General features: G+C 37.6%; 1 protein-coding gene across 7 annotated transcripts in view; it reads right to left on the reverse strand.

The window, feature by feature from the left end:
* Window positions 1–27,727, reverse strand: part of LOC105256683 (polypyrimidine tract-binding protein 1) — a 360,732-nt gene that overhangs the window by 62,650 nt on the left and 270,355 nt on the right. For 6 of the 7 annotated variants that reach the window (XM_025413636.1, XM_025413633.1, XM_025413634.1 and 3 more), the window contains one exon: window positions 19,218–19,367. In XM_025413636.1, the coding sequence (XP_025269421.1) occupies window positions 19,218–19,367 (150 nt within the window). Of the gene's footprint in view, window positions 1–19,217; window positions 19,368–26,800; window positions 27,075–27,727 lie in introns of those variants that run through there. The other variant, XM_020029020.2, reaches the window with a different exon arrangement.

Here is a 27,727-nt window from a genome sequence, read left to right on the forward strand (position 1 = left end):
ATATCAATATTTCCCTGGACTGGAAATTTAGCCTTCTTGTGACTCTCTTTCTCTATATACGTCTACAACGCGGTGATATGTTACGTTCGCGTCTTTGACATAAATCAAGCGCTTCGTGATTAAATTAGATTTCACTAGATATTTGTTACATCTCTCGCATTTTGTACTTTTATGTTAGAGCAACGATTCAAGTTTTTCCCAAAATACTTTCCTCGATCGATTGAAAGTTTATTAATTAGAAAAATTATGCACATTGGGGAATTAATTATACTCTTTTAAGATGCTCGTCTTTTCAAGTGAAATTATTCATATCGCAAAGTTGATTCAAGAAATCTCTGCGGAAAATCATGCTAACATTACAAAGAGAGAGATCCGCTTTCAAAAACGTTAAGAATTATTTTATAAATTAATGTCCTCTTTAATTAAAATCAATTATGCGTCCATTATGCTCAAAAGATGAATATTAAGAAAAGAAATATTAATAATCTTCTTATAATTATACGGTATTAAAATTAATCTTTTTCCGTTATAATAAGCAGAATACATCAAGGTTTCTTTCAAACATGACTTTGACGTTTCTAATGATCTTATAATCGATTATACGGGATCGCTTCAATTTTTCTGATTTTATAAAAAAGAATGTACGGGGTATTGATAGATGCGCGAATCAGAGTTAAAAGCATCGGAGTTCATTTTAACGATGACATTGCGACTTTGATTCTATCATTTATCGCGCCTGTCGAAATATATGTTCCTCCCATGACGATGCTATATTTTCCAGTCCGGGTCGTCGATACACGACATGTCTCTGAAGTGGCGCACTTTCTTCATAGATATTGAAAGCCAAACACGAGGGAAGGAATGGCGGCAGGATATCTCCGATACGTCCTTACATAGAATCGATGTAAGGGATCCGTCTCATCTTATTCAACGACGCGTTTTTATCCCGCGAAATTGAAATCGGCGCATTGAAGGTGGCCCGAATCATGACTGGCCGTCGTTATACGTGACAAAGCTTGAAAGCTCCGACGGATATTTTCGTCGTAAAAAGGTAATCGTGATGATCGAACCTTCGACGGAACAAACGAACGCCAAAGTAGAATGCGACGGGTGTATATGTGTGTCTATGTGTATGAAAAGAGCTCTGAAAAATTAATCTTCAATCATTAGTCATGCAACTATAAAGGTCCAGTATTTCGGTCTGTATAATAAATACGGCGGTATTTTATGTTACGATTTATAAATAATTATATATTTTATATTAATGCAAAGCTTGAAAGAGGCGTATCCTAGTTTTGTTTCTATTTCTTCAAAAATTGACGTAAAAATAATCTCTATGAAAGCAGCAACAACAAACAATGGAGAATGCCATGTTGAAAAAAGAAAGCGAGTCTCTCAGTCTCGCGATCGCGAGAGCAACGTCCCAGTGTCGTTTATTTTCCTTTATAAAACACGACATTTTTCCGACGAGATCGAGTGGAGCAATACCTTTTCTCTCGATTAGCTTTTCCCTTTTCCTCGAGCCCGTAGCGCGAACAAAAGCGACGCAAAAAGCGCCGATCGCGGAATAAACGTCACTCGACGGTACATAAAATTCCGTGTACAACAACCGATTTTCGAGAATCGGCAAAAAAAAGAAGAAAAAAAGAGGGAAAAAATAAAGCGGAGAGGTGTTCCTCCGCGTTTCCCAAATCACCACGTATGGACGTCCATCATCATGCCGATCTATTCCTGCGTCGGATACTGCGTTTATTCCTCCTCTTATCTCTCTTTTTTCCCCAATTTTTTTCGATCGACGCGTTACGTTACTCGCAGATCCGATTTCGCCTAAAAATTAATAAGCGCCCTCTGAATAAGCGGATTATGTATCGGTTCGGAATTAAAGCTCGCGTTGCCGACGAGCTTGGTGCACGCACGACGCGACAATATCGCGGGATATCACGAAATTCCGGCCCGAGGATGAAAAATAAGCGACGACGACGACGACGGCCAGCTCTGTACAACATAATGCAAGTCTGTGTTATTGCGAGTGAAATTTACTTTGGCATTTAATTCAATTACCGTCGTATAATCTCTTCGTGGACCGCGAGATCACCGACGCCGTCTAGATAAAGCGTAGAAATCGTCGAACAGCCCCGAAATTTCCCACGCGAAAAGAAACCGTCGCTCCTCTTCGGAGAAAATTCGTTGGCGCGCGAGCTTCTTTGAGGTGTCTCACCGAACCGGAAATCAGCTTCACAATTTCTCGCCGGTGCTTTGAGGATTCGTTGACAATTACGATAAATCAGGCAAGTTTTACGGTGACCGAAATCTGCCGAGGGTAATTCAATCCATCGAATAGAGTAATTCCTGCGAGAGGGGGAAGATAAAGAGAGGGAAGAAATGATAAAGTTAGCGAGATGAATGAAATGAAATTGGAAATTGTGTTTCTTTCATAGAATCGTTGAGATTGAAATGGTATAAGAATTTTTCACAAGGGAAAAAATTAATAAAAAAGAAACCAACAAATATAATCTACACATTATTTATAGTTGATAATTTATTATTTAAATAAGCATCTATATTTTATACTGTTGTCTGAAAATTTCTTTACTCAAATATCTTGCCGTTGGAAATGTCAATCTCGTTAGAGACCGTAACTTTGTTAATAATTGTTAGGGAGAGACTTGTATTAGATTCTACATACACATATTTACCCCATCGCTACTCCTACGTTCCCGGTTTTCGAATTTTCGCAGAACTTTAGCGGGTACCATTAGCTAATAACAACAGCAAAATAGGAGAGTTAGTTTCGCCCTAGGAATAACAATGTCGACGACGGTAGTAAGACTATTTGCTTATTTGTCACCGTATAAAAAAAGACGATGCGAAAACTTCTCCATCCGTCGAGAAGAAGGGAAAAAATCTTAATGGGAAGCGGTCGGTTCGTTATTTATTTGCCGGCGACAAGAAAAGAAAAGGACAAGACAAAAGAAGAGTCGAAAAGAAAACAGCGAGCAGTGCGATGTCGGAGAAATTAAATTATGCATTCGAAAATACTATCATACACAGCAGTTCTCAGAACAGAAAAAAAACGTAGACACATCTCACCTTCAAAAACTGATAATGCCTGTTAATTAATTAATCGAATCATTGAATCTCTGCATGTCTCTGAGAGAAAGTCTATGTCGAAGCTAATTCTGTACAGCTTGATTGGCGGAAAAATTAGCTTCGGAAAAAAGGTTTGGAAACAAATTATTGCATTTCAGATTCGAAAGGAAAGATAGAACAATTGACGTATTCTATTATATGGAATGTTGTTGTGAAAATAAAAATAACAAATAAATACGATATGAAAATCGTAAATCTAATTAAAAATACCGTCAGTCGTGTTTCGAATTACAAATGCGTAATTCATGGCAGTCTAAACGATTTACCATGATGACAGAAGAAACGCGGTCGCCTAAAAATCGAGTTGCACAAGAGTGAAAATTCTTTTTTTTTTATTTCCCCCATTCGTGCCAAGCTTCGGTCGCGTCGGCGGACAAGAGAATAAAAATGACAGAACTCGAGAATATTAGAGAGCGAATTCGGGCGAAGCGAAGGGAGAAGAGCGAGAGGAAGGAACTTACATGATACAGCGCAGTACGATCGGCTTTGCTCGACTTCTATGACTCCGTCGATGGCAAAGAGGAATGTTACGAGAGCCGGGAACGAGGAGAGGAGGGAAGTGAAGTGAGGGTGGAAAGTACGACGAGAAAAGCGAACTGTAGGGTCACCATCCGGGGTTCCCACCAAAGGCTTTTCTGCGGCTTCGATCCCCATTGCTTCGCCACCGGGTATTTTCCTCTCGTTCCTCTTCGTTTCGGAGGGGTAATTCACCACTCTCGTCGTTCTACCTGTCGTCGCGTCCCAGCCTCTTGTCGCGCGTCCAGAATTCCACTCTCGGCTCCCTATCTCTTTCTCTCTCTCTCTCTCTTTTCTCTCCCTCGCTTGCGCCCCTCCGATTCGCGGAGGTCGACAAAGTTTTCCATCCGGTCTCTTGCTTCGTTTCCTTTCGAAAGTTTCCTCACAGGTATTACTTGTAGACGATACTGCATTTCGGTTTTGTCTCTCTTTCTCTTATTTTCTAATAGAGAATGAGGAAGAATTTAGAAAACTTTTACATCACAAAAATTATCTACTATGCTTCTCGGCAATTAATTTTATACGCATTTTTTTCGTACTAAATTCACCGTGTTTCTTTCCTTTAAATTAATATTTACGATTTTCTGTGATATACATTTTTTTATTGTTTAGAATTTTTCGCGAATATTTCATGATATGAAAGATGATATGATATGCTTTTAAATTTTAAAGAGCTGTCAGAATCATATTTATGCATATATTGCCACAGTTATTTTTCGTTTATCGGAATATAGCATTAATTAAAATTTTAATATAATGACGATAATTAATATTTCCGATACGCAAACGCGCAATACTAATCCCGTAATTCGTTGTCTTTTTGTTTATAATGCAGAAATTTATTTCTTCGTTTTTGTGATTAAAAATGTATTTATTAAAATCCTCTTCTGCAACATTTCTCCATTAATTATTAAAATTGCAATTATCATGCATCATGTATATTCATTATGTGTATTATATATATTTCTCTTCAATTTTTTCTAGTTTCTATATATTTCAGGAATATATTTCTCGCTTCTTATTATGTCATTATATTTTTGATAAGGTAAAAATATAAAATGCACGAAAAAATATTTCAACAGTAGCAAAAATAAGTTGTGAATAATAAGTTTAAAGAAAAAACAGATACACCGATATATTACAAAAAATATGGAAAATATTTAAATATGATCATTGATAATCTCAAAAAACGTAAAATAAAAACCATCCGTAAAAGAGATATGAAAAAAACGAAATGAGCCCTAATATTTCTCTCTATCGTAGCAAGTTTGAGAGAAACGATAGTTAAGTGCGACCGCAGGCGAATCTAAAGACCGATTAAAAACTTGGCCCGTAAAGACGGTCTATCTCGACTGACCCGAAGGCCCGTCACATTTGTAAAGCGGCCGCTCGAGATTTTGAGGACGTCGTCATTAGCAAACGAGAAGGATCCCCAAAGAAGTACGGAACTGTACACGGGAGTCGGTCGAAAAAGCGGTTGATTCCTGCAAACGGACGCGACACAAACCACTCGAGTCGACTCTCAAACGAAAGAGACTGAAATGCCATCTTAGGTTCAAGTCAGTCAAACGAACCACGAGATATCCTCGAAAATTAGGAGGAATAATTCTCTCTAATGGGAACTTTTGAGAGGTTGTCCTCTCTCTTGGCATTGAGAATTTTTTTTCAAAATACAATAGATAAATTCGCGCATGCAAAGTTTATCATGCGAAAATTAAAGAATAGAAAAAAGATATTGAAAATTAAAGAAATTTTGCCAAAGAAAGAAAGGCGAACGAATTAATGCGCGAATTTTGTAAAATCCTGAAATATTTCGCTAGTGATCTGTAGAAAAAAAATCATGATATGTCGTAAAATAGGTAAAGATAAAGATTTGGTTTTTAAAATAATTTTATCGGATAGCGCTTTCAGTGGAAAATATTTTCCCCATCTTTTTCCCTTTCTTATGGTGATATAAAAAAATTACATACATATACATATTGTATTCCCTATAATTATTTAATAATTGCCACATATTTCGACAAGTTTCGTGGCGCTTATTCTTGAATTCACAGCGTATTTAATGCGGGTGGCTTAACGCGCTACAAACCAACGCAAGCCGCGAAAAGCGGGGCTGGTTATTTCCCCTCGATCAGCTGCAGCTTTCCCACCATCTCACAAAGCAATATACATAGAAACTGTGAGAGTTCGTTAATGAATTGAAAATTTCGATGCAACTCGCCTGCGCACAATTATCCGACCGGTGTACCCGTAATCGGCTATTTAAATGTTTCATTATTATCGCCGATAAAAAAGATAAGAGGATCCATATGTATGCGTAATATTTCAAGTAATTCTAACGTTCCGAAAAATACGATACCCAGAAAAAAATATATGAAGAACACACGTGGCTATTGTTATTATATGCGCATTGTAATTATATATAATAAATTTAATAATATAATATAAATTTAATAATAATAATATAGTAATAATATAATAATAATTTTAATTATTGATAATATTAATAAAATATTAATAAAATTAAATTGATAATTTTAACTGATTATTCAGTAAATTGTATAAATAATATAAAAATAAACTACAAAATAAAGCTGCATACAGTGAAAAAATAGTAGAAAATGTTTTCAAGTTTAACTTACTGCTAAAGAAAAACAGATATCAGATAGGGATTTAAAATATTTCGTGTTTTTATTACTTAAATGTTTTTTTAATAATTTACTGAATAATCCATCGCAATACACTTCAATCACTTTATTCCGATCAGTGTCGGATCGATGCATAAAATGCAATTTTGCTTTACTCTTCTAAATTGCTCTTCCGATATCTTTACAATTCTAAAAGAAAAATAAATAAAAGAAAAGAAATGTCGATTAAAAATTCAAATATAAAAATTACATAGAACTTGTCAGGTAAATGAAGATACGAAGAGCAAAGTATGTGCATTTATTATTTACGAGTGAAGTGAGCCACGTCGAAGACGTGTATTTTATGCGAGAAGAAATCGCCAAATCGTATAATGTCTCTGTAAAATAGCTTCTCGGATCGCGAAAACTTTCTGAATTAGATTACTCGAGTCAATTCTCGGGAGATCTTTTCGTCGAAAAAGACGAGACTAACGAAGTGCGACATCCGAGAGCAAATTCTCGTTGATGCGATCCTATAATAATAAGCAAGTCACTCGAGCGCATTATTATGCATGTATACATGCGCGTGCGATTTTGAACTCGATTTTGAAATTGTGAAAAAATCGACTTTTGCCATTTATTCCGCTGTATTTTCCCTCGATATTTTTCTTCATACTCGTCTTTCTGTATCACGCGTCGCAAAAATATTTCATTATTATCATTGTATCATTTTTTTTCGAGCGTTCTCTACGTCATGTCGCTAGCTAACGTGCCTCTCATGTTTCGTCCAATGTTGTTTCGCATGCTCGTAAAAGGTAAAAAATTTCGCGTCTCTCTTCTTTCGCGAGTTTCGTTTGGTCAGAACGGTAGGATAACAGAGAACAGACACGAACAATAGGAGGTCGTTATTGATGGAACGAAGCAACCTACGTAGCGTTTGATCCCGAATGCAGGTTGCGCTAATGGTGCTAATGTTCACCGAATCCGTCATGTCGATACAATAAAGCAGCTCGGTTTCGACTCGATTTTTTTTCTCCCTTTTGTTGCAGTGCGGAAAATGTGGCGATCACTACGAAAAGCAACGAATGATGCGTGGGATATCGCGATGAACAAAACGCGTAAAATCGCATTACACTGTGGGAAGCTTTGAGCGATGCAACGTATCAAATACTACGATTTATGCAGATCGCAACTATTATTGAATTACAGTATTTCACGTGTATGTGAAATATGCGTCACAGTATTGTATTTAATCACATTTTTTATTTAATTTTTTACTTAATAGAGGAAAAACTCCCGACCTTTTAAATTAGCATAGATTATTCCACGTATTTAATTTAATTTCTCATTGTTTACAGTCATTCCGAAATTCCCGAAATATCGGGAAACAATCATATATATTATTGCACTTGCCGAATAATATTAAAGTCTCATTGTTAAAATCCGAAAGAGAAATAGAGCGGCGTGAGAACTCGAGGCACAGCTCGATGCATCAGGATCGCTGGAAATAGCCGGCTAACATGGGTTAATCGGATCCCATCCTGTTTGCGATTGGATTAAAGTAACTCGCTTAAGACCGGGACCGAGTATAACCCCGGCATTGATCCTGTCGCTTAACCGTGTTACCTTCCACGATGTCGAGACGACGAATTTGTCGTTCGACCTACCGTGCGATGCCGGCGATTCGCGCTCGCGGAAAAGAAAGAAGATAAAATAAAAAAAAAACGAAGGGAAAAACAACGATCTCGATATTCGACCCGCAAAATTTTATATCTCTTTACGTAAATCGATAACGGTATATTAACGCGATTTGCAACGCGCAACTCTTCCTCGAGAAAGTTAATATTCTTTCCGGAAACTTACATATCCTAGGTAAACGGTGAACGATGCGAAGGCTAAGGCTGCGAAAAGTTGGCAAACTTCAGTTTCGCAAACAAGTTTCGCAAACTTCGTTCGCGACACTACGTGACACCATCGAATTCGGATAACCGCATTATTACGACTAACGCGAAAAAGCCGATTTCAGAGCGCGCCTCTCCCTCCGGTTTAACTGCCGCGGAAACATCCACGAACGGGTCCGCGTCGGGATCGGGAGTAGTCAATCTCGACGGGACTAACTTTTCAATTTTCCCTCCCAACTTTGCGAGGATGTAGACACGCGTACATGTGAATGTACGTGCCCGATTGCGCGAGAGAAAGAGAGAGTGTGAGTGAGAGGGGAGGGAGAGGGGAAGAACGAGAGGGAGGGCGTCGCTCAATTTCCTCGCTGACGAGCCAGGCGACTACCTGTAGACGGCTCGATTTATCACGGTCTATAATTGAACGGAAGCAATTTATTAATCGTCCTTGCGCGTCCAGGCGAATCGATGGTATCGCGCCGGACACAGCGAGAATGCCTCTTCCCATTTTAGGCTAGTTTTAGGCATTTTGTGTATCTCGAAAAGTTTCTCTTTGGGATAATTATATATTTGAACTTTTAGGCGTGTATAAAACAACTAATATCTTTAAAAAATTAAATATATAGAGGAGAAAACAAAGTTTTTAATCCGAATAAATTTCGATTATCGAATCTATTTTGAGTAATTAATTTCGTTTTCATCTTGGAAGAATTAGCTTCCCTAAGAAGTCGTCCCCGAGGTGTGCTTCCTCATGCAGCACGTAGCCAACACAAATTTCCAGTTTGAAAATTTCAAGTTCCAGTATCCCACTGGATGTATCGCGTCATATTTCCACGCCGTTTTTCTTATTTCGCTCCACTATTTACCACGACAACATAGTTACGACGAGTATTTTTCAACGTCCGTTGGTGATATTTTTGCCATGCTCCGTATGTAAGCGAAACCGGCGATGCAACCGCACAATAGCGGCTGTTTTCTGCGGTAATTGCTTCAATATGTATCACTGCACGCAATTTACATTAAGAAAGCAATTACTGACAAATTATCAGTTGCTCTAATTACTGCACAGATTGTACGATTACTCGTAAAATATACGCCACATCTTCGCCTCTTATCGTATGAGAGATGAGAACAAAAGAAAAATTCGATTTGATATTCAATTCTTATCGTAATTATTCGTAAAGTATTGTGTGTAAATGCATCTCATTATTATGTGAAACATACTGCGTACAATCACTACGAGCTGTTATTGTTCTTCATTCATGATACCACGAATAATCGTCAAACGCCTCCGCACGACTCGACGCGCGGAAATTCCCGTAAAATAAAGGTGTACGCGATTTCGTCAAGTGTCGCGTCTGCGCCTCCTTCTCTTTACGTCGTTCGCGAACGTAAAAAGAGGCATTCTCGTCCGCAAGAAGAAATTCCGTCACGAAGAAACGAGGCCGTCTCACGAGGCGTCTGGAGCGAGTCGGGACTCCAACCCTTCTTTTCGCGAAACGAAGCGAAACGAAACGAAACGCGGCAATGAAACGTGTTTCCAGAAGGCCGGTCGTAAAAGTCTTTAACCCGTTTCGAGAGACGTGACCACTCTTTCTCTCTCTTCCTCCTAAACGTATACACCGTTGTTATATAATACGTTCACGGCCAGAAGTTTCCCGAACGTCCGGCTTTCACGACTCGGCGGAATCGCTTTCCCAAATTCGCGAATAGACGCGGTCTGAACGAGGAATTTCCCCTTGAAAAATTCGCGAAAGAGCGTTCCCGGCCAACGCCGAAAAAGGTTTTCACCGGTAACTCACATCACGAGGATAGTAGACGATCATTGAAAGAGGAAATCGCTAAAAATAGACGTTGCAAAAAAAAAGATACTGTTAATATCCGCGCCATGAATAGGATTTCACCATCGAAACCGCATCGTCATTAAGCTCGGAGAGAACATTAAATGCATTCGACGGGATAATTTCAAGAAGGATACCGAGCGACGTAATCAAATATCGTGACTAACGATGTTCTTTATCGCCTCGTCAATGGATGGCACGTGGTTTTTACCAATAATTAAAATTCGTCAATTCGTATTATCAGGCGCGGCAACGTTATTGTCATTATCTTCTCGCGATGTATAATTAAGGCGAGACATCTGCAATTTGCGAGACCGCGGAGTCGGGTCAAATTGCAGTTTGCAGTAACACAGCGCGTTAAAAAAAGAGAAAAAATGTGTCGCGGAGCGATTATCTCATCGCGTTATTGCAGTCGCACGTCTGTCGACAACGTCTGTCGACTTTTGCGACTGGGTCCGAGCTTTTATTTTACTCGGCGAGGGTTCAACGTGACGTCAGCCGGTCCGTCGTAAACTTTAGGGGATGCTGCACACGTACGCGGGATGAATTTCTATCTCTCATTCTTGCAACGCGCGGGGACGAGAGCGAGGAGATCGGTGAGACGTATTAACGAGGAAACGAGATTAACGTTTCGCGCAAATTGGATGTTCAGGAAAAATGGCAATCGCGCGCGGGCACACGAATTAAAATGCGCGATCGCTAACGAAATCGCGAGATTAAACGGGAGTTCGATCGCGGCCGTGGAAGATATTCGGCCAATTATTTCGACGCATAAATCCATCCAAGATACGACGGTTAACGGCGCATAATCCACGTAAATACGTGATAAAGGTTTCAGATGAATAAGTAGATTATAACTGTAATTTTTATTATAACTGCACACATATAGATATATATGTATGTATAAAATATTCCGAACTATCAAATCTCTCTTTAATAGCAGATTCTCTAGAGTCTCCAATTTGGAATCGATTATTCTTTAGCGAACATATTAAAAAAAATCATTTTTCTTTTACAAATTTCCAAATTTTTATCTCGTATATTTTTATGCATAACTAAATTAAACATTAAAATGTTATTAAATTGAATTAAAATTGACTGAAAAATGCAGTTTTGTTAACAGCTTAACTCCACAAAATTTAATTTACAAAAAAACATTCGATTTAAGAGACTCATCTTTCTCTCCAACGCTTGTAACTCGAAAATTATTAATGCCTCGATAATTTTGTTAAAGAAAAATCGTCTCTAAATTGACTTTATATACATTTTTGAAATTTCATCGAGAAATCGGAACACGGATACATACATAAACAAGAATGCCGAAGGAATGGTTGCGAAAGAGATGCAAATAATTTTCTACGATACAGAAAAAGGCGGGAGAGTGGATGGAAATCGTTGTCGCTACCGCGTTTTCTCTTGCTCGACGAGTTGAATCTTCTTCCCTTCCGCCCTCTTACACCCGAGTCTTATGATATCCGTGCCGTTGCTTCAGCCTTTCCTCTTAGCCCGTAAAATTCCATGAGGTGTACGCATGCTTGCGAAATAGGTACAAGCCGCGCCCTCGAGTCTTCCGACGAGATATTTCTCTCATGCAGCTCGTTTTCGAAGAGACAGGAGATGTATTCGACGCAAATTATACATATATACACATGAGCGCGTATACGTTATATAATTCAAGTGTATGCCCACTACCTGACAGAGATATCTCAGATATGTCGCGTCTCGTTTCCACGGAATTTACAATGTATAATGCTATTGATGCAAATTATAAATTCTTAATTCGCAGTCCTTCTTTTTGCGCGCAAACTTATCGGCTGTACATCTCGTCTCCGATCTACATTTCACGTTGAAAATCAGGAACAATTGAATTACTGGAATTTAAAAAGATACGCTTTCTTCTTCCGTCGTGTTCCCGGATCTTTCCGGAACTTATTCTTAAGTAGCAGAAGACATTCCACCAAAGAGAGAAAAAAACGAGAAGGAAAATTATATTATTAGCGAAACGAGGAAAAGAGAGACGATTCGTTACGCATAAAAAAACGGGAATATTAAAATGTCATTGAATGAGAACGCAAAAAAGTGGGTCGAGTTTCGAGGAGCCGACAAACTGTATTTAGATAAACGAATGCGTTGCACGCGACGTCGCCGAGGCGAATCGATAACTCGACCACGCACTCCATGCATCTGCGTGTATTTGCATAATGGAAATTTCATTTCGATCTAAATATTACCGCAAAGCGACCGGCGTCGACGATTCGAATACGTTCTTGTTTTCAATGCGGTCGACAAACGCGAATAGCAACCTTCGGATAGTCCGGAATACTCGAAAATCCGCCGAAAGGAAAGCATTATCATTTACTACAGGTACGATAAAGTCGTCTCCACAAGTTAATTACACACAAGGGTTGGTCTAGAAAAATATTACTCCAAAATAATATTTAACGAAATAGAGTCAATCATCGCGCTTTTTCGCAAAGACAAAAAAATCATCGCCGACTAACCGATAAGCGAATCGTTAATTGGACTCGCATGAAGAAAAAAACAGAGAAATTGTCATCGCGGGAACGAAAAAGCTCGGTGAAACGAATACGGTGCAATAATTAGGGGCAAGTGCGCCGCACAGGCACAAAGCAAAAACCGAAGCGGCGACCGACCTCTTTTTTTTTTCCGTCCCTCCTTCCTTCCTTCCTCTTTCGTCCTTCCTTCCGTCATATGATCACCGCTTCCGCAATGGCAATGGGCAACGACTGCTACTAGTATACCGCGGGATCTAACTTTAATTGAATTTAAATTGAATTTAAAATATTAATATCGTCGCCAGTTATTACGTTTGCCCGCTCGCAGCGTTATCGTGCTCGCGGCATTCCGCCCTTTACAGCTATTTCCACCCCCGTCATCACCCCCAGCCTCTCTGACTCTTCCCCTGTATGCGCTCTCTTTTTGCAACCGCTTTCGCGTCATTCAGTCGGCGAATTAATTAGCCAAAAATTGAAAAGTTACGTTAATCGTGTAAGAGCCCCGCTTTCCGTTCGTTTATTCTCGTTTCCTCTCTCTCTCTCTCTTCCCCCTCCTCTTCTTAATTAAATTACATACGCGAGATTGCGACCCATGTATCTCTGAAAGCGGTACCGCGGTACCTCGCGGATATTTTTCTCGCGCAAGAAACGAGATTCGAGATGAAAGACAAACAGGGACAGAGTTACTCGGATACGGGGCGAAAACCGAAAACGTTGAATACATTTTCCGCTTTATCATTTATTTATGTTAATTAAATATGAACCTCGTATCGTATTTTATAAATATTACAGGGATCTGCAAGCATGATTACAAATGACATTTAATAGCTCTATACTAGATTAGTAGACGTTAGGTGATTATTTTTTCCTTTCAAATACGGTCGAATTTAACGCGAATTCGACGGACAAAGATAACAACAGAGTTCGAGAAATTCAGGCCGAGTGATGAGTTGGCAGTGTTTCGAGGACCACGGTCCGGACCGAGGATTAAAAGGAGATCCGGCTGGGAGCGTGCGTCACTGAAATCCTAGGAGGTTCCGGTATAACAAACGCCGACACTCTCGTATTTGGATATCCTGTAGCTAGGCTACGTTGCTTTTGTAGATCGAACACCGGCGCGAAAGTCGGAGAGACCGTTCTAAAGGCGAAAACCGACCAAGCACAGCGACGACGACGAATGGAGAGCTTTCGAGGATTAAACAAAACGCGGCAGAAATACATTTCTAATGCCGGAGGAATAGTTGATCGATAGCTGTTTTTCCTTCTCCCGCATCCCTTTCCTTTCAATTTGAAGGCCGCGCCCTACTCCGGATATCCGACTCGGAGAGGCGCGGCCCCCACGGATGCTCGCCCCTGTTAATTAAAACGGAGAGGAAAACAGAGAAATCAAACTTGTCGAACGTGTCTGACTGACTAATATTTACGCGAGATTGAAGCCCATTGGATTTTCGGCGAGAAAGCGTCCTAATAATGGATCGTGGAAAAAATGTCTGGCGAGATAGAAAGAAATCCACGTGACTCGATAATGACCGATAGACAAACTACATTGTCTTTTCAACATCTAGTAAGGCATATCGTGCAATATATATTATATAATTAAAAATACACAAATGCCTTCTTTATTATTCTTGGACATGAAAATATTAAATTGAGAAAAAATTATTCTAAAACAATTATTAATAAATTATTAAATAAATTACTTTAAAATATATCATAATTTTTATAGCAAATTCTTAAGATACAAAACAGGTTTTTTTCCGGATCTGAAACGTTTCTTTTGTCAGATTCAAAGCCCGAGGAAAATTTCATCGCGGAATTGAACGGAAAATCCACGGAGCAAGAGGGGCGGCGGAGCGAGAGTTTGCGAGATCGGACAAAGAGCCCGTTCCGGTAACCAACTTAACCGGAAACTTGGAATCAAAGCAAACACGGAGAAAGTGCCCGCGGGGGTCAGCCCGGGTCAGGATCAGGCCGGTTCATCGTGAAACTCGATTTACTATCGCCGTGTAATCGCACGCGCGCTTCTCTCGTCCTTGTTCCCCACCTCGTCGTCTGTTTGCGTGTAATTGGGAAGCTTAAACCCGAATGCAACGATAATAACGCAAGTTTCCTCACATGATCGAGTTACTTCGGGATTGTCTTGAACGCCGCGAGCGGACGCGGGTCGTCGAAAATGGACGAAGGGGAGGCGAGTCGTGATTCCTCCTGTACACGAGTTTAAGTGCCATGGAGCTAGGAAATTGCGTTCGCCAAGTGCAGAACGTTTCTACGATTTGCTGTAATTTGCCGCAAAACCTCCTCTCGACTGTGACTAATGCTCGCAAACTGCTGTCCGTAATTTACTGTTTATTATGATTGTAATATTCTCGCTTATTATGGCAGCAAATCGCATCATTATCGCGTTTTATCGTTCGCCGGTGAAATTGGTTGTCTCTTCTCGAAAATGCGATTCAGATAAAATAAAATCAGGTAAAATAACATTTCTGTATATTTTCCTTTCTTGTGAAGATAATTCAACATTTCAAACATGCTCGATATAAACGAGCAGGATATCAAATACAGATTTTATTGCGTGTGCAAACGATATTATTGTCGTTGCGATAGAAAATCGCTCGCTCCTCGATAAAACCGTGTATTCTTTCGTAAGAATTTGAAGAAAATTACCGGATGGGCTGGCTTCCAGCGAATCGCCGAGGCTTTGCTGACGCGACTCCGAACAGGATTATGCGAATGCGTTTAATGCTCGCGTATCCCTCTCGCTCTCACCCTATACTGACTAATATGGTGGCGCACGCATAACAGGTATGATAATGGGAGCCGAGCCATGCGCGTTTATGTATCCGGACGGGGATTAAAGTAATGCATCGATGCATATCGGTTTGCATTGAGCCAAATGAGAAGATTTAAACCTTCTCGTGCAAATTACAAACGCATTAGTGACATTAGCTCGCGGGATCCCCGCGCAGATATGGGATTCTACGCGTGTCTTCGAATCATCATTCGTCGCGAGTGCAAAATTATTTCCTATTAATTGTTCGACGCGAATATTTCTCGCGGTAAAACATGCAAAAAGCATAAAAATTGGCATCGTCGTTTTTGCAAGAATGGCAACGTTAACGTTGTTCAACTCAATACAGACAAACAGACGAGTAATTTTTTACATCCCGTAAATATGTCCGATATTGCGGCACGGTAATTAAATTTTTGTCGAGGTCGTCCACGAAATAGAGATATTCTCAGAGAATTAAGGCGCGTAATATAATGAGCAAATATTCCTTTGAAGGAGTTTCGTGTCCGCTCATAGCACAGTCATTTAATAGATTCCAAATAGGACGCTTCGCCTATTGCGTATCTTGGGCAGAGCGCATGTTGCAATTAACCACGCTGATTAGGCAATGCGCTTTGAAGCGACATGCCCACGATGAAAGGTTCATATACCCTTCTCCATAATATCGCTGATTTTATACCAAAGGAAATTTCAAATTTCTCGAAATGCAATGGAAATAGCGGGAATTGCTAACACTATCATGTAATCCGATTAAGATTACGAAATAAGATTTCACTTATTAAAACTTATAACTTGCATGATTGTATTATATTATTATCATTTTTCCTTTCTTACATGTATGTCTATATATATTTATTTATATTTTGTCATATTTTTTCTATATACATTTAGAGAAAAATTTTATTTGTCTTGAAAATATAATAAAGATTCAATTGAAATAGTCTAATTAAAAAGAAAATTCAAAATATCTTTTTAACGCGCCTGAAAAATATATATAATATTTTCTATGTATTTTAAGAAGTCTAAAGAGTGTAGAAATATTTCGAAACGAAGTTTCGAGCACTAGCCATTTCATTAATAAATGGTCCAACAATTATTTTAAAGCAAGATTAGAAACAGCGATCATTCAACAAAGCTAACTTTTGACTAAAACGGTGCAGCAACTTGCTTCCGAGAGGATCGGGCGAAGAATATGATCGAGTCAGGAATAGAGGAGGATGGTCAAAGGGGGTGGCATGGACTAAAACCGTGGGAGAATTCGAAACCGAAGCGCGGTCATCAAATATGCATTTGGGAGATTTACAAGTTATTCAAATATTCCTCGCTCATGGTAAGCTACGATGAATACTCGGTGTTCCAATTTAATCCCTTTCGAAACCCGTCCGTCCTCAAATCACATTCTCGCCGTTCGTGTGACTGACCCTTCCCCTTTTCTCATTTTCCCCTCTCCGTTCCAGACGATTCGCCCATTAATTCACTCAGTTACATCGAAAAAATTGTCAAGCTCGGAGAACTGTCTACGAAAAATAGTCCGAAATAACTTGCGGCAAAGTGGATTTCTCGATATACCGACAATAAATTCGGGCGAAATATATTGGCCGATCTGACTCCAAAAAAAGATATATACATGTATGTAAAAGCGAGATTAAAAAATATAATTAAATCCCACATCATATTTAAACGTAATTATTCAACAGTAAAATCAATGAAATATCCTGTAAATTTTGCTTGATATTTGCTAGACGTACACGTGTGTTTAAATTAAACAGATCCTCTTCTATGTACAAATGTCTTGCTTTATGATATTTTTTCATTTGCATGACGATAAAATATTAAAACATTGCGCGTATTTGGCTGTATTTAAATATACGTTATTTTAAAATATAGTTATTAATTCCTGACATATTAAAAATACGCAAATCTGAGTTTTTAGCGGATTTTAAAAGCGCGACACAAATATGCGAAGCTTTGTTACCACCGCAGGCTATCCACATTATTCGAAATATGGAACAACGTATGCACAGCTGGCCTATTTTTGCAATCTGTGCATACACTGCTGAGAATAATCATTGCTACAGAAAGTCGCGGGATTTCGTACAAGTATTGTAGCGATGTATTGAATGTGCGTTAGTTCGTCGTTTTTGTATGAAATCCTATATTTAAAGGACGGAAATAGCATGGAACGGAAAACGACGCAGAGAAAAATGATTTATTTGGCAGAGGAAACGACATTTAATCAAAATTTTTTCAAGATAAAAAAAATCATCTTTATATAATCGTCTTTTCTTTAGAAAATTCGCCCTTATAAATAAATAAATAAATAAATAAATAAATAATTTATTTTATATATAGATATATACATATATAAAGTAAAACGTCGTCTACGATGAGCCATTTATCGGTAAGATAAAAAATATTTTTATTTCCATTCGTGTTCGCCAATCCTCGCGTCGATAATGCCGCGATATCCATGATATAATATTTTGTATAAAAATCAATGTGAAAGCACAGATAACAGGATATCTGGATTATCCGAATGTATTTGGAAGACCACTTACTACGTTTATCGCGGTTGTATCGCATACGGGCGCAAAGTCATGATACGAATGTTGTTATTTGAATACGCGATCGTTACCGACGATGCGTACATCGCAAAACCACGCAGGCTTCATGAAGCAACGTTAAACCTCCTGGCGAGCATTGTCGCACGTGCGAGCACGGAATTAATGTCGTCAAAGCGAATTGATATTTTGATCACGCAGGCCGGAACGGCATCCGGATAAATGTAATTTCGTTTGCGCGTAATTGAGCGTATATCGATGAAGAGATCGCGGATGGATCACTACGTATCGCGTTCGTAAAACTAACTCGATCGTATGGTTTGCCAGGCAGTTATGTCAGCAAATTGCGCCGAATTTGCTGCTATCCGATATAACACGCAAGAAACATTCAAACAAAACAAGTCGCAATTAAAATATAGAAGTTACGCGAGGATGTAATTTATCTGTCCTCTGTGGGAGATGGAAGCTCTCTTTCCATATGCGAAGAAATATTTTTAAAAAGATATTTATATTAAAAAATATTTTTTTTAAATGCACGAAAATACAACAAAAGAAAAAGATTTCGTTTTCCAAGCCCTTACGTAATCCAAGTGAGCGAGAGTCCATAAATGCGTTTGAGCGGCGCATTTATGGCGGATTACACGAGAATGGGACGATATCGTTGCTCGATAAACCGAGATTAGAATTCGATAGACCAGTCTCTCTCGTCATACGAAATAATAGCTTCGTGATGCATGTAACGTCACGAACGAGCGTTGAAAGATCGAGCTACCGGAATAGGTGAATCGAATCAAGGGAGGCAGATTGGTCAGATTTGACGAGGACGACGATATCGAGGATTCGCGTTTTCGCATCAGGGTGTCTTTTGTCGCAAACGACGAGGTAGGTAATAACGGATAATGATGCATAAACGGACGACCGTCGACTCGATTCGATCGCGACTCGATTGTCTCCGCTATTGTGATGACCGCAAAGTGCGTCATGCATGCGACATAAACGCACTCTCGAGTGCGCTCTCTCATCTCTGGCCTGCGTAACATTTGCAAGTAACGAGAACATGGCACGTAAACCATGTCGTTCGCATCCTGATAGATTTCGCGATCGAATTACAAGAGCCAATAATTCGCCAATGGAACATTTTTTTATACAACTATACGCGTTCGCTGTCAATCGTTTGTTCTTTCATCTTGTCACAAATCTGTATAATAATAGTAAACATTTACTCTGCGTAATTCGGCGTAAAAATTTTCGCCAATCATCCTCTCACAAATTTGTATAATAATAGTAAACGTTTACCTTGCGTAATTAATTTAGACTTACTTGATTTTTGCCCTTGAGAACGAGGACATTGGTGACGCGGCCGAAGGGCAGGCCCAGATGGATGATTTCTGCCTCTGACACCTCGTTAGGTATGTTCCTGATATGAATGACTCTGGAAGGTTTGCCGCTGTGACTCTTGTCGAGCTTAACCTGGAACAAAAAGAATGAATCCCTCGTGAGTCGTTGGATAAAGCGAGCTGAGAACTTAATGTCTCGTCATAAATATGTAGCCCGTAGAAAAAAAGAAGGAAAAAGATACAAATAGTCTAAAAAATACGAAAAATGTTACGATCATGTAATATATTTAAAAAATTTAATCTTATTTTTGTCAATTTCCGAATTTAATTCGATACATAACAAAGTAGAAACCTGAAATATGACTGAGTTCAATTTTTTCCATTTATATGTTTATTATACTATTAGTAATTACTATTAGTGATTATTATTCCCATCGTATTCTCTTCGTAAATCTTTCAAAAAAATGTTTCGAATATTTAAAGTGTCATTTACGTCAATTGTTGGGTAAAAATATTATATACCAGATATAAATCAGCTATTTCACCCCTCAAATCTATAGGGATATAGATTCTTAGCAAAAGTTCAATACGTCTTATTTCCAAAACGATTGCTTAATAACTAATGTCGGAAGTACACTCAGATAAAAGCATAGAATAAAAGCAAGAAAAAATTCGATCAAAGTCGTCATCATTAACAAAACAGACTAAAATGTAAACATTGCGTATAAACTAAATGATTACATGCCTACTTGAGAGCTTATATTCGATACATAATTAAGCAGAGAATATCAAACGATAAAAGCTTATATTATATGCATATTATATTATATTATATGCATATTCTTTCAAAGTGTGGAGAATTCACAAATGATAAGCATATGCAAATATAAATAATCATACACACACTTAAAGTTTTATTTAAATAACAAAAAGTAATAATTTTTTTTTATTTAAATAAAATATTATTTGAAAAGTTTATGTTCTTTCTGTGAAAATATAAATAAATAGGAAATATTTATTTAAAATGTAATAATTAAAATGAATGATTGAAATATTCTTTAAAAATGATATTAAAAATTTTTATTTCAAGTAATATTTCGAAGTCTTCAAATTTGCATTGACCATTTCAAAAATTATTTTCCCTTGTATTATTTCAAATGTTACATAGAAGAGAAAATAACTAGAGAAAAAACTCAATTTCCCATTTATTCTAAAAATGAACAATGTTTATTTAATGTTTATGCTAATTTACGAAAACAACTAAAATAATAATTTTATAAAATATGAACGGATTTTTAAGAGACATAAGCCATAATAATATGGAACTATAATACAAATAGAAATAGAACAAGAAAAAAAGAAAGAGAGAGAGAAAGAGTAATTTCAGTATAATATTCTTTTAGATATTTTATACTCGTATAATGACAAAAATAATTATTTCAATTGACCCATAAAACCTTTTTAATGAGAACTGGGTATTTAAAATATTTACTTCTAATTTTTGTAAAATCAACTATCGTAAATATTTCAAATATAGAATTATAATTAACAGAATGATACAATTTATACAGATAAAAATTATTATAACTGTACATTAATCTTAATAATATCATTATGTTAATCATTTATGACGAGTAAAAAAAATAAATTACTTTTACATAAATATTTTTTTTTCCTATTTCAAATATGATTTTATGTTTACTTGTAGAATTTATTCACAAGGAATAAATTCCAATAGAAAAAGACAACTGGCAAAATTTTCGATCGATCGTTTTCGCGAAAAAGAGAGAAGGATTTTATTGAATTCTCGACCGTTTACATTATTCCATATGCGGTGGGATAAAGAAACGCCGACCCAAGATATATATATACATATATATATATATATATATATATATATATATATATATAATCTTCAATTCTTGTATATGCGCGTGTATACTTAAGTCGAAGCTCTCGTACCGCTGGGGGCAGAGTTTTCAATCACATCTCTATCTAGTCAAACTCAGTCGAAAGCCCGCTTCCTCCTCTTCCTCGCTTCCGAAAGAACCCCCGTAACCCATCTCTATGTTGGCTTCGTCGTTGAGGTTTTCCTCGTTTTTTTTCCCTCGCCGTTCTGTGGCTCTCTTAGGAACGTCGCTGAGATTTAGTCGGGCTTAACTGATCGGAAAACGCGCTTCTTACCGGGTTAAGGAAGATGGATATTTCAGAGGCGCCCCATCCTTAATCCCTCCGCCTCTTTCACGTCCCACGGAACCGAGTTCGAAAGAACGACAGATATTTTTATTTGAGTGTGTCAATCTCTCTCTCTCTCTCTCTCTCTCTCTCTCTCTCTCTCTCTCTCTCTCTCTCTCTCTCTCTCTCTCTCTCTCTCTCTCTCTCTCTCTCTCTCTCAATACGGAGTGGCGGAAGGAAGGAATACAAGAGAGATGGATAATTAAAAACGCTGCGTGAATTATGAATTATTAGCAGGTAATTGATTTAATTAATCGGTTAATTAATTAATCGGATAATTAATTAATCGCGCAAATGAGTTTATGGCACGGTGGAAAATATAAATATACAATGACGAAATGTATGTATGATAAATGAGAATCAAATCAATTTTCAAAATACATGTGCGGAATAATGTTATATAATAAATGTAGTAAAAATATAAAGGAGAAATGGTAAATGTTATTTTTCTGAAATATATCTATTAATAGAAAGTCACACACTTGTAAATTCTCGACGTATATAGAAGATTTTTCTAAAGTTACTAAATATCTTTTTAAGCAGATTCTCTGACTGTTTTTACGGACATACTTATTCTTTAGTGAAAAGTAAATTTTGTTAATTTTTTAAATTTTAATTTGCAAAAAACTCTTTTTTCAGTCGCTTATAATTCGAAAATTATTGATGATTTTCACTAAAGAAAAATCATTTCCAAAGAATCTACTTTCAAATGTATATCCAATGTGTCTGAGGTGTACCTAAAACACACTTGTTTCAACATATAACGAAAGTATCAAGAGTTAAACGGTTTATTTTCTCTTTCATAAATACCGGGAGATGGCCGGCATTCATTAACTTAAAGTATAAAAGGAAGACCGGTGATCCTCGACTGCCCGCGAATGAATTAAAAGTCAAGTCTCGCCGACTCTCCTTTTATGTCCACCTCAATTTTCCCGGCGTGATGTGATGCGGCCACACCGTTGCTTTAATCTCGCTTGTACGAACTGTCGCAACGACGACGACGACGACGATTACAATGAAATCGGATTATAAACGAGTTGGCGTGCCGTATGCCACAATAAGACGGATTCCATGACGAGGTGATAAAGCAATTCTAGCTCAACAGGTCAAAGTCGCGATGAAATAACAAGTTTCCTTTTTAAACGGATGTAAAGAAAGGAATTATATGAAATTCTCGTCCTAATTTTTTATATTTTATTGTATATAAATTATCATTGATTGTAGTATTTTTTATAAATCTTATACATAACAAGTAAAAAAATTAATCAGACAATGTAATTGTCGGTTAAAAAAAAATCGTATCTTCGCGCATAACAAAATTCTCCCTTGTAATAATTTTCCAATTTTCTTGATTCATTTTTCTTTGAAATTTTTACCGAATAAAAAAATGAAAAAATAAGGGAGTTCGAATAATAGCGAAATTCTATAAATATTCCTTAATCTCCTACGTTCATATACTCATGATTATAACGTGAAAGTTACGAGGGATGTAATAAAAGGGGCGACGGGCCAAAGCGAGACCGCTAATCGCAATGTCCGAAGAATCGATCCTAAACGAAGCAGGGCACTTCACCGACGTCGCGCAGAATTCCATGGAAGGGTCCGCAGAGGGTGTGACACGAGTGCAAGTCGATCCCGGAAGAAGGATCTTAATTGCTCGGTGTTTCTTCGCCGCGCGCGAAGGAACGCGCCGCGCTAACAAGATTCGCTTCGAGTGGCGTTCATTCACCGTCGAGAACCACCACCGTTTCACCTCGCTTCTAATCCAGACAGCGTGTTTCCGGATTCTCTCCACTTTGAATGTATATAGAATGGATATAGAATGGAACTCCGGTACAGGCTCTTGACTCTTCAATTTCTTCTTACTCGCTCTTACTTGCGGTTACGAGAACATCGGTATCGAGAATATCACTTTCGAGCGAACTCGACTCATCAGTTGCTAAGTTTGCGTTCGTATCGAAGCGACAATATAAAAAAACAAAGATTTTTTTACTCTATGTATTGACTGATAAATCCAGAATTGCTCTTTGTCTCTCTCCTTCTCGTCCGAGGCATCCTCGGTCTCGTCGATCGACCTTCTTTACCATAGCTGATAATTTAATATAATGGAGGTAATTTGCGGAAAATCGCTCTTAGGAAACAGGCCACGCGAACCTCGTGCGTCACAACGACGCCAAAAATCGAACATGATCTCGTGATCTGATTTATTGGCAAATGCGTCGCTGCACGGTCGCGATAACGTGATTTCTTGTCATCTGACACGAGATCATTTATTTTCTATATTATACGTATTATGTGGACCTAAGAAAAATTAATATATAAAAAATTAATATATAAAATTAATATATAAAAATTAATATATAAGAACAATTAATATATAAAAATAAAATAATATATATAAAATATATATTAAAATATATATTAATATATATATAAATTAATATATAAAAATAAAATTTTTCAACATTTTTTTGACATTTTTATCAGCGAAAAAAATAGAGAAAACAATATTAATTAATTTAAATGTCTTTCGTATATAAAATAATTTAGAAGTACCCAGTTTTTAATAATATTGTATTTCTGTAGCATTAATAGTATTACTTTATCTTATTATTTAAATGATAAATTCATTTTTAGTAGAATATAAAAATCAGATAAAAATATGTCGTTCAAATAAATTATCGTGACACCATGATTCCATAATTATCTCAATATGTTGTACGCGATTCCTAATAAAGTTTTATACGAGGCATACACATATACAAGATGTCGTAAACTAGAAAGCCGCAGGTGTAATTGTAGATTCACCGTGGCGTATCACACGCAGTTACATCTGTAACGTCGTATTATTCCGCGTAAAACGCCAGTGGGAGGTCTTACGCGGGCGATAAACACGTGATCGTAACTCTCGTCTCTGCATGTTCTATAAACGTCGAAAGGTAAGCGTGTAAAAGTGAAGTTAACAGGCCGATAACCTTTATGGCGTCGCCGCCATTAAGCGATGCCCTAAAAATATCTGTAAATGAGAGCAACTTGCTTGTAACGGATGCTGCTTATTACATAGTCATGACGATCGTTAAGCACGATCGTTTACGTAAAATGTCGAATATTACATATTTCAATGTCTTGCGAGAATCATTAATTCGTATCTTTTGACACTTGTTATCTCTTGACACTGTACAACTTTTTCATGATATCAAATGATTCATCGGATCCACAAATAATGTAATTACGGAACGCGAGAATATTTTAATATTGAAAAAAAATTTGCATTTTTTGAGAAATAAATTAAATTATTTCATTAAAATGCGTAACAAATATTAGTAACTTTTTTGTTAAAAAAAATAATATTCACGAAAAAAATATTACACGAGAACTAATGTACAGAGCAAGGTAAAGAGAATAAAATGAATGGATAATATCGCGATATTATTACATTGTGAGCGTGTATAATGAAATCTCATGTTACCAAATGGATTCTCGTAATATGAGTGTTTTCGACAATATAAAATAATTATTATATATTTTTCCATAATCATGATTTTTTATAAAAAATTTAAATATTTTATTATGTTTAATTTAAAATGTTTTATAAAAGCGACTAAAAAATGAATATAAATACATCCTCGTAACGGTGATCAAATGATATATATATATTTATTTATTATATACAACATATTATATTAAATAAAAAACGAATAATAAATATATTCGAAATGTGGTAAAAAATATCGCGACATTAATTCATCATTATATGCTTATATTGTAAGAAAGGCATATAATCTCGAGAACTTTATTGAACTTTGTCTTCAATAAGTGTAATGCAACCTATGTAAGTAATACAGTCACATATAATATGAGATCAATCACTCGCATAAGTTTACTAAGCTTTCGCGCACCTTGATCTCAAGGTTGTAACAGTCTACTTATGTGTTTACTGTGTTTATGTGGCGCCATATGTTATTGTATTAATAATTCGCGCACGCTCTACCTCGGGCACATAAGATAAACGACGCATTAAGTCTCAATTATTTGCGCATACTCGAGACTACAATATAAATCTTTTCTGATAAAGTGATCTAGAGATGCTAAAAATACGAATATCGAGCATTTGCTCGAAGGTGAAACGGAAAAATAGAGATACACGATAATATCTTTACTTCGTGAACAAGTCATGGTAAGTTCCATAATTCTCAAAGAAATATACGTAAAGAATCTGATCGAAATTTTATATCGCCCCAAAAAGGAAAATTGACATTTCAACGATAGGAAAATTGACATTTCAACGCGACATTAATCATCAAGGACCACATTGCAGATACTCGATATAAGAAAGCGGTCAAATGGCGCAGGGTAAAAGGGCAGGAAGGGAAAAAACGTGATTTAGATCCCGTAACAGGCGGTCGGATGCATTCGCCTCATTTGCTCGCCCTCGAGGCATTTCCCAAAATGAGAGAAAATCGAGGAAAAAGCACGAAAACCACACGCGTTCTTCTTGCTTTTGCAGCAAGATAAATGTTACGCAGTAGTCGCGTACCTTCTAAAGCCTCGACCTCGATCGATCGTAATTTATAAGAGGGGGAGGGACCCAGAGCAAGATCGACGACGACCTTCAATTCGAAGTGACCTTCTCAGATCGAACACAATCAAACGTGTTTCTATTCTCTTCTTTTTTTAAATTTATTTTCTTCCAACGCGTACTATGATTTCATTATAAAAATGTTAAATACACATATTTTGTGATGTATTTCACGAGCAAACTATCGCGGAATATTTCTCCATCGTATGCGAATCTTGTGTTATTTTGAGCGAAAAACAACGTTATTGCGTGTCGACTATTCCCTTGTTTAAATAAATATACCCTTGCGTCAGAATATTCAACATGAAATGCAAAAACCGCCATTGAAAAATATGATCCGTATGACGTATGAAGCGAACGCGAGCGAAAGAGAGGTGCAACTTCAAGTCTAATCGTTTTCGACGTTCAAAAAAATTTCGATAAATATTAAACGAACATTTATAAAGAGGAGAACGCAAAAATAACGTCAATATCTACGCAAACATCTCGAAATCAAGAAGCGAATAGATCGTTCGTCAAAATCATCTCGACGTGACGCACGTATCAAACATCAATCCCACGTGTCCGTCATATCTCGCATAGTTGACATAACCCGACCCCGAATGTCATTTCGCGCGCTTCGCGCGAAGGAATGCGGCGTATGGCCGAGGACGGAATAAAAGTCCCTTGAAATGCAATGAAGAGGAAAAAGCAATTTGCCCGTAAAATATAAAAGAGAGAGAAAAAGAGAAAAAGAGAGACAACAGACTTACGCCGAACAAGTCCACGCACATCCGCAGGTGAGAGCCTCTTCTGCCCCACGTTTCGTATTTGAGGCTGTTGCGCATGCCTATGGATCCCCCGAGCGCCAGCAGGTGGTGAGACTCGCGATAAACGTCGAACGGTGAACGCGGCACCGGCTGCTCGACGACGCCGACCCCGATGTCGCGACCCACCTCCGCCATTTCCACACTCCCGACCACGAGATTCTTGTTAATAAATCGAAACATAACCGAACGTCGCTGTCGCGACCGTCGACGCGACGCGCCGCGTCCGCCGCGCGCGAACTTGTCTATAGAACAACGTGTTGCGAGCCGGTCGATGCCACATTGACGCTCGGCTGCTTCCGCCGCGACTCGGCTAACTTCGACTCGTGGCGACGCGCGCCGGCGCCGCCGCCGCCGCGAGGCCCGCGCGCGTCAGTAAACAAGACGTGAATCGGTCATTAATGAATCGTCAGATATAATTGTGTTGGATTTAGTGCATTTTCCACTGCGTACAAGTGCTACATCGGTGATGGAAAGAAAATATTGAAGAGGAAGATCGTAAGTTTAATGCAATTAGTTTAATGCGATATTTTATAAAGATTCGATATATTTGCGTTCTATCAGTTTAGATTATCTACCTCTAATTTTATTCGTAATTCTCTTGAATAGCGAATCATTTGTTGATTGTGTAAGTATGAATTAGTATTTTAATTGTTTTATCAAGTATTATAAGAGAAAAGAATGATTAATACGTTGATTAGAGTTGCTCAATATGTTGATTTCGTTATTCAAAAGCGTTATTTAAAAGTACATTTAGATTCAGTGTGCTACATTTTTATCATTCAATTGGTTAGGTTAAATTATGTAGAGGAAGCTATAGTATGGCGGTAAATTTAAAAATTAAATTACATTTTTTAAAAATTGCTCGAGAAT

This window comes from Camponotus floridanus, unplaced genomic scaffold, assembly GCF_003227725.1.
Source record: "Camponotus floridanus strain SB8 unplaced genomic scaffold, Cflo_v7.5 scaffold7, whole genome shotgun sequence".
Classification (NCBI taxonomy): Eukaryota; Metazoa; Arthropoda; class Insecta; order Hymenoptera; family Formicidae; genus Camponotus; species Camponotus floridanus.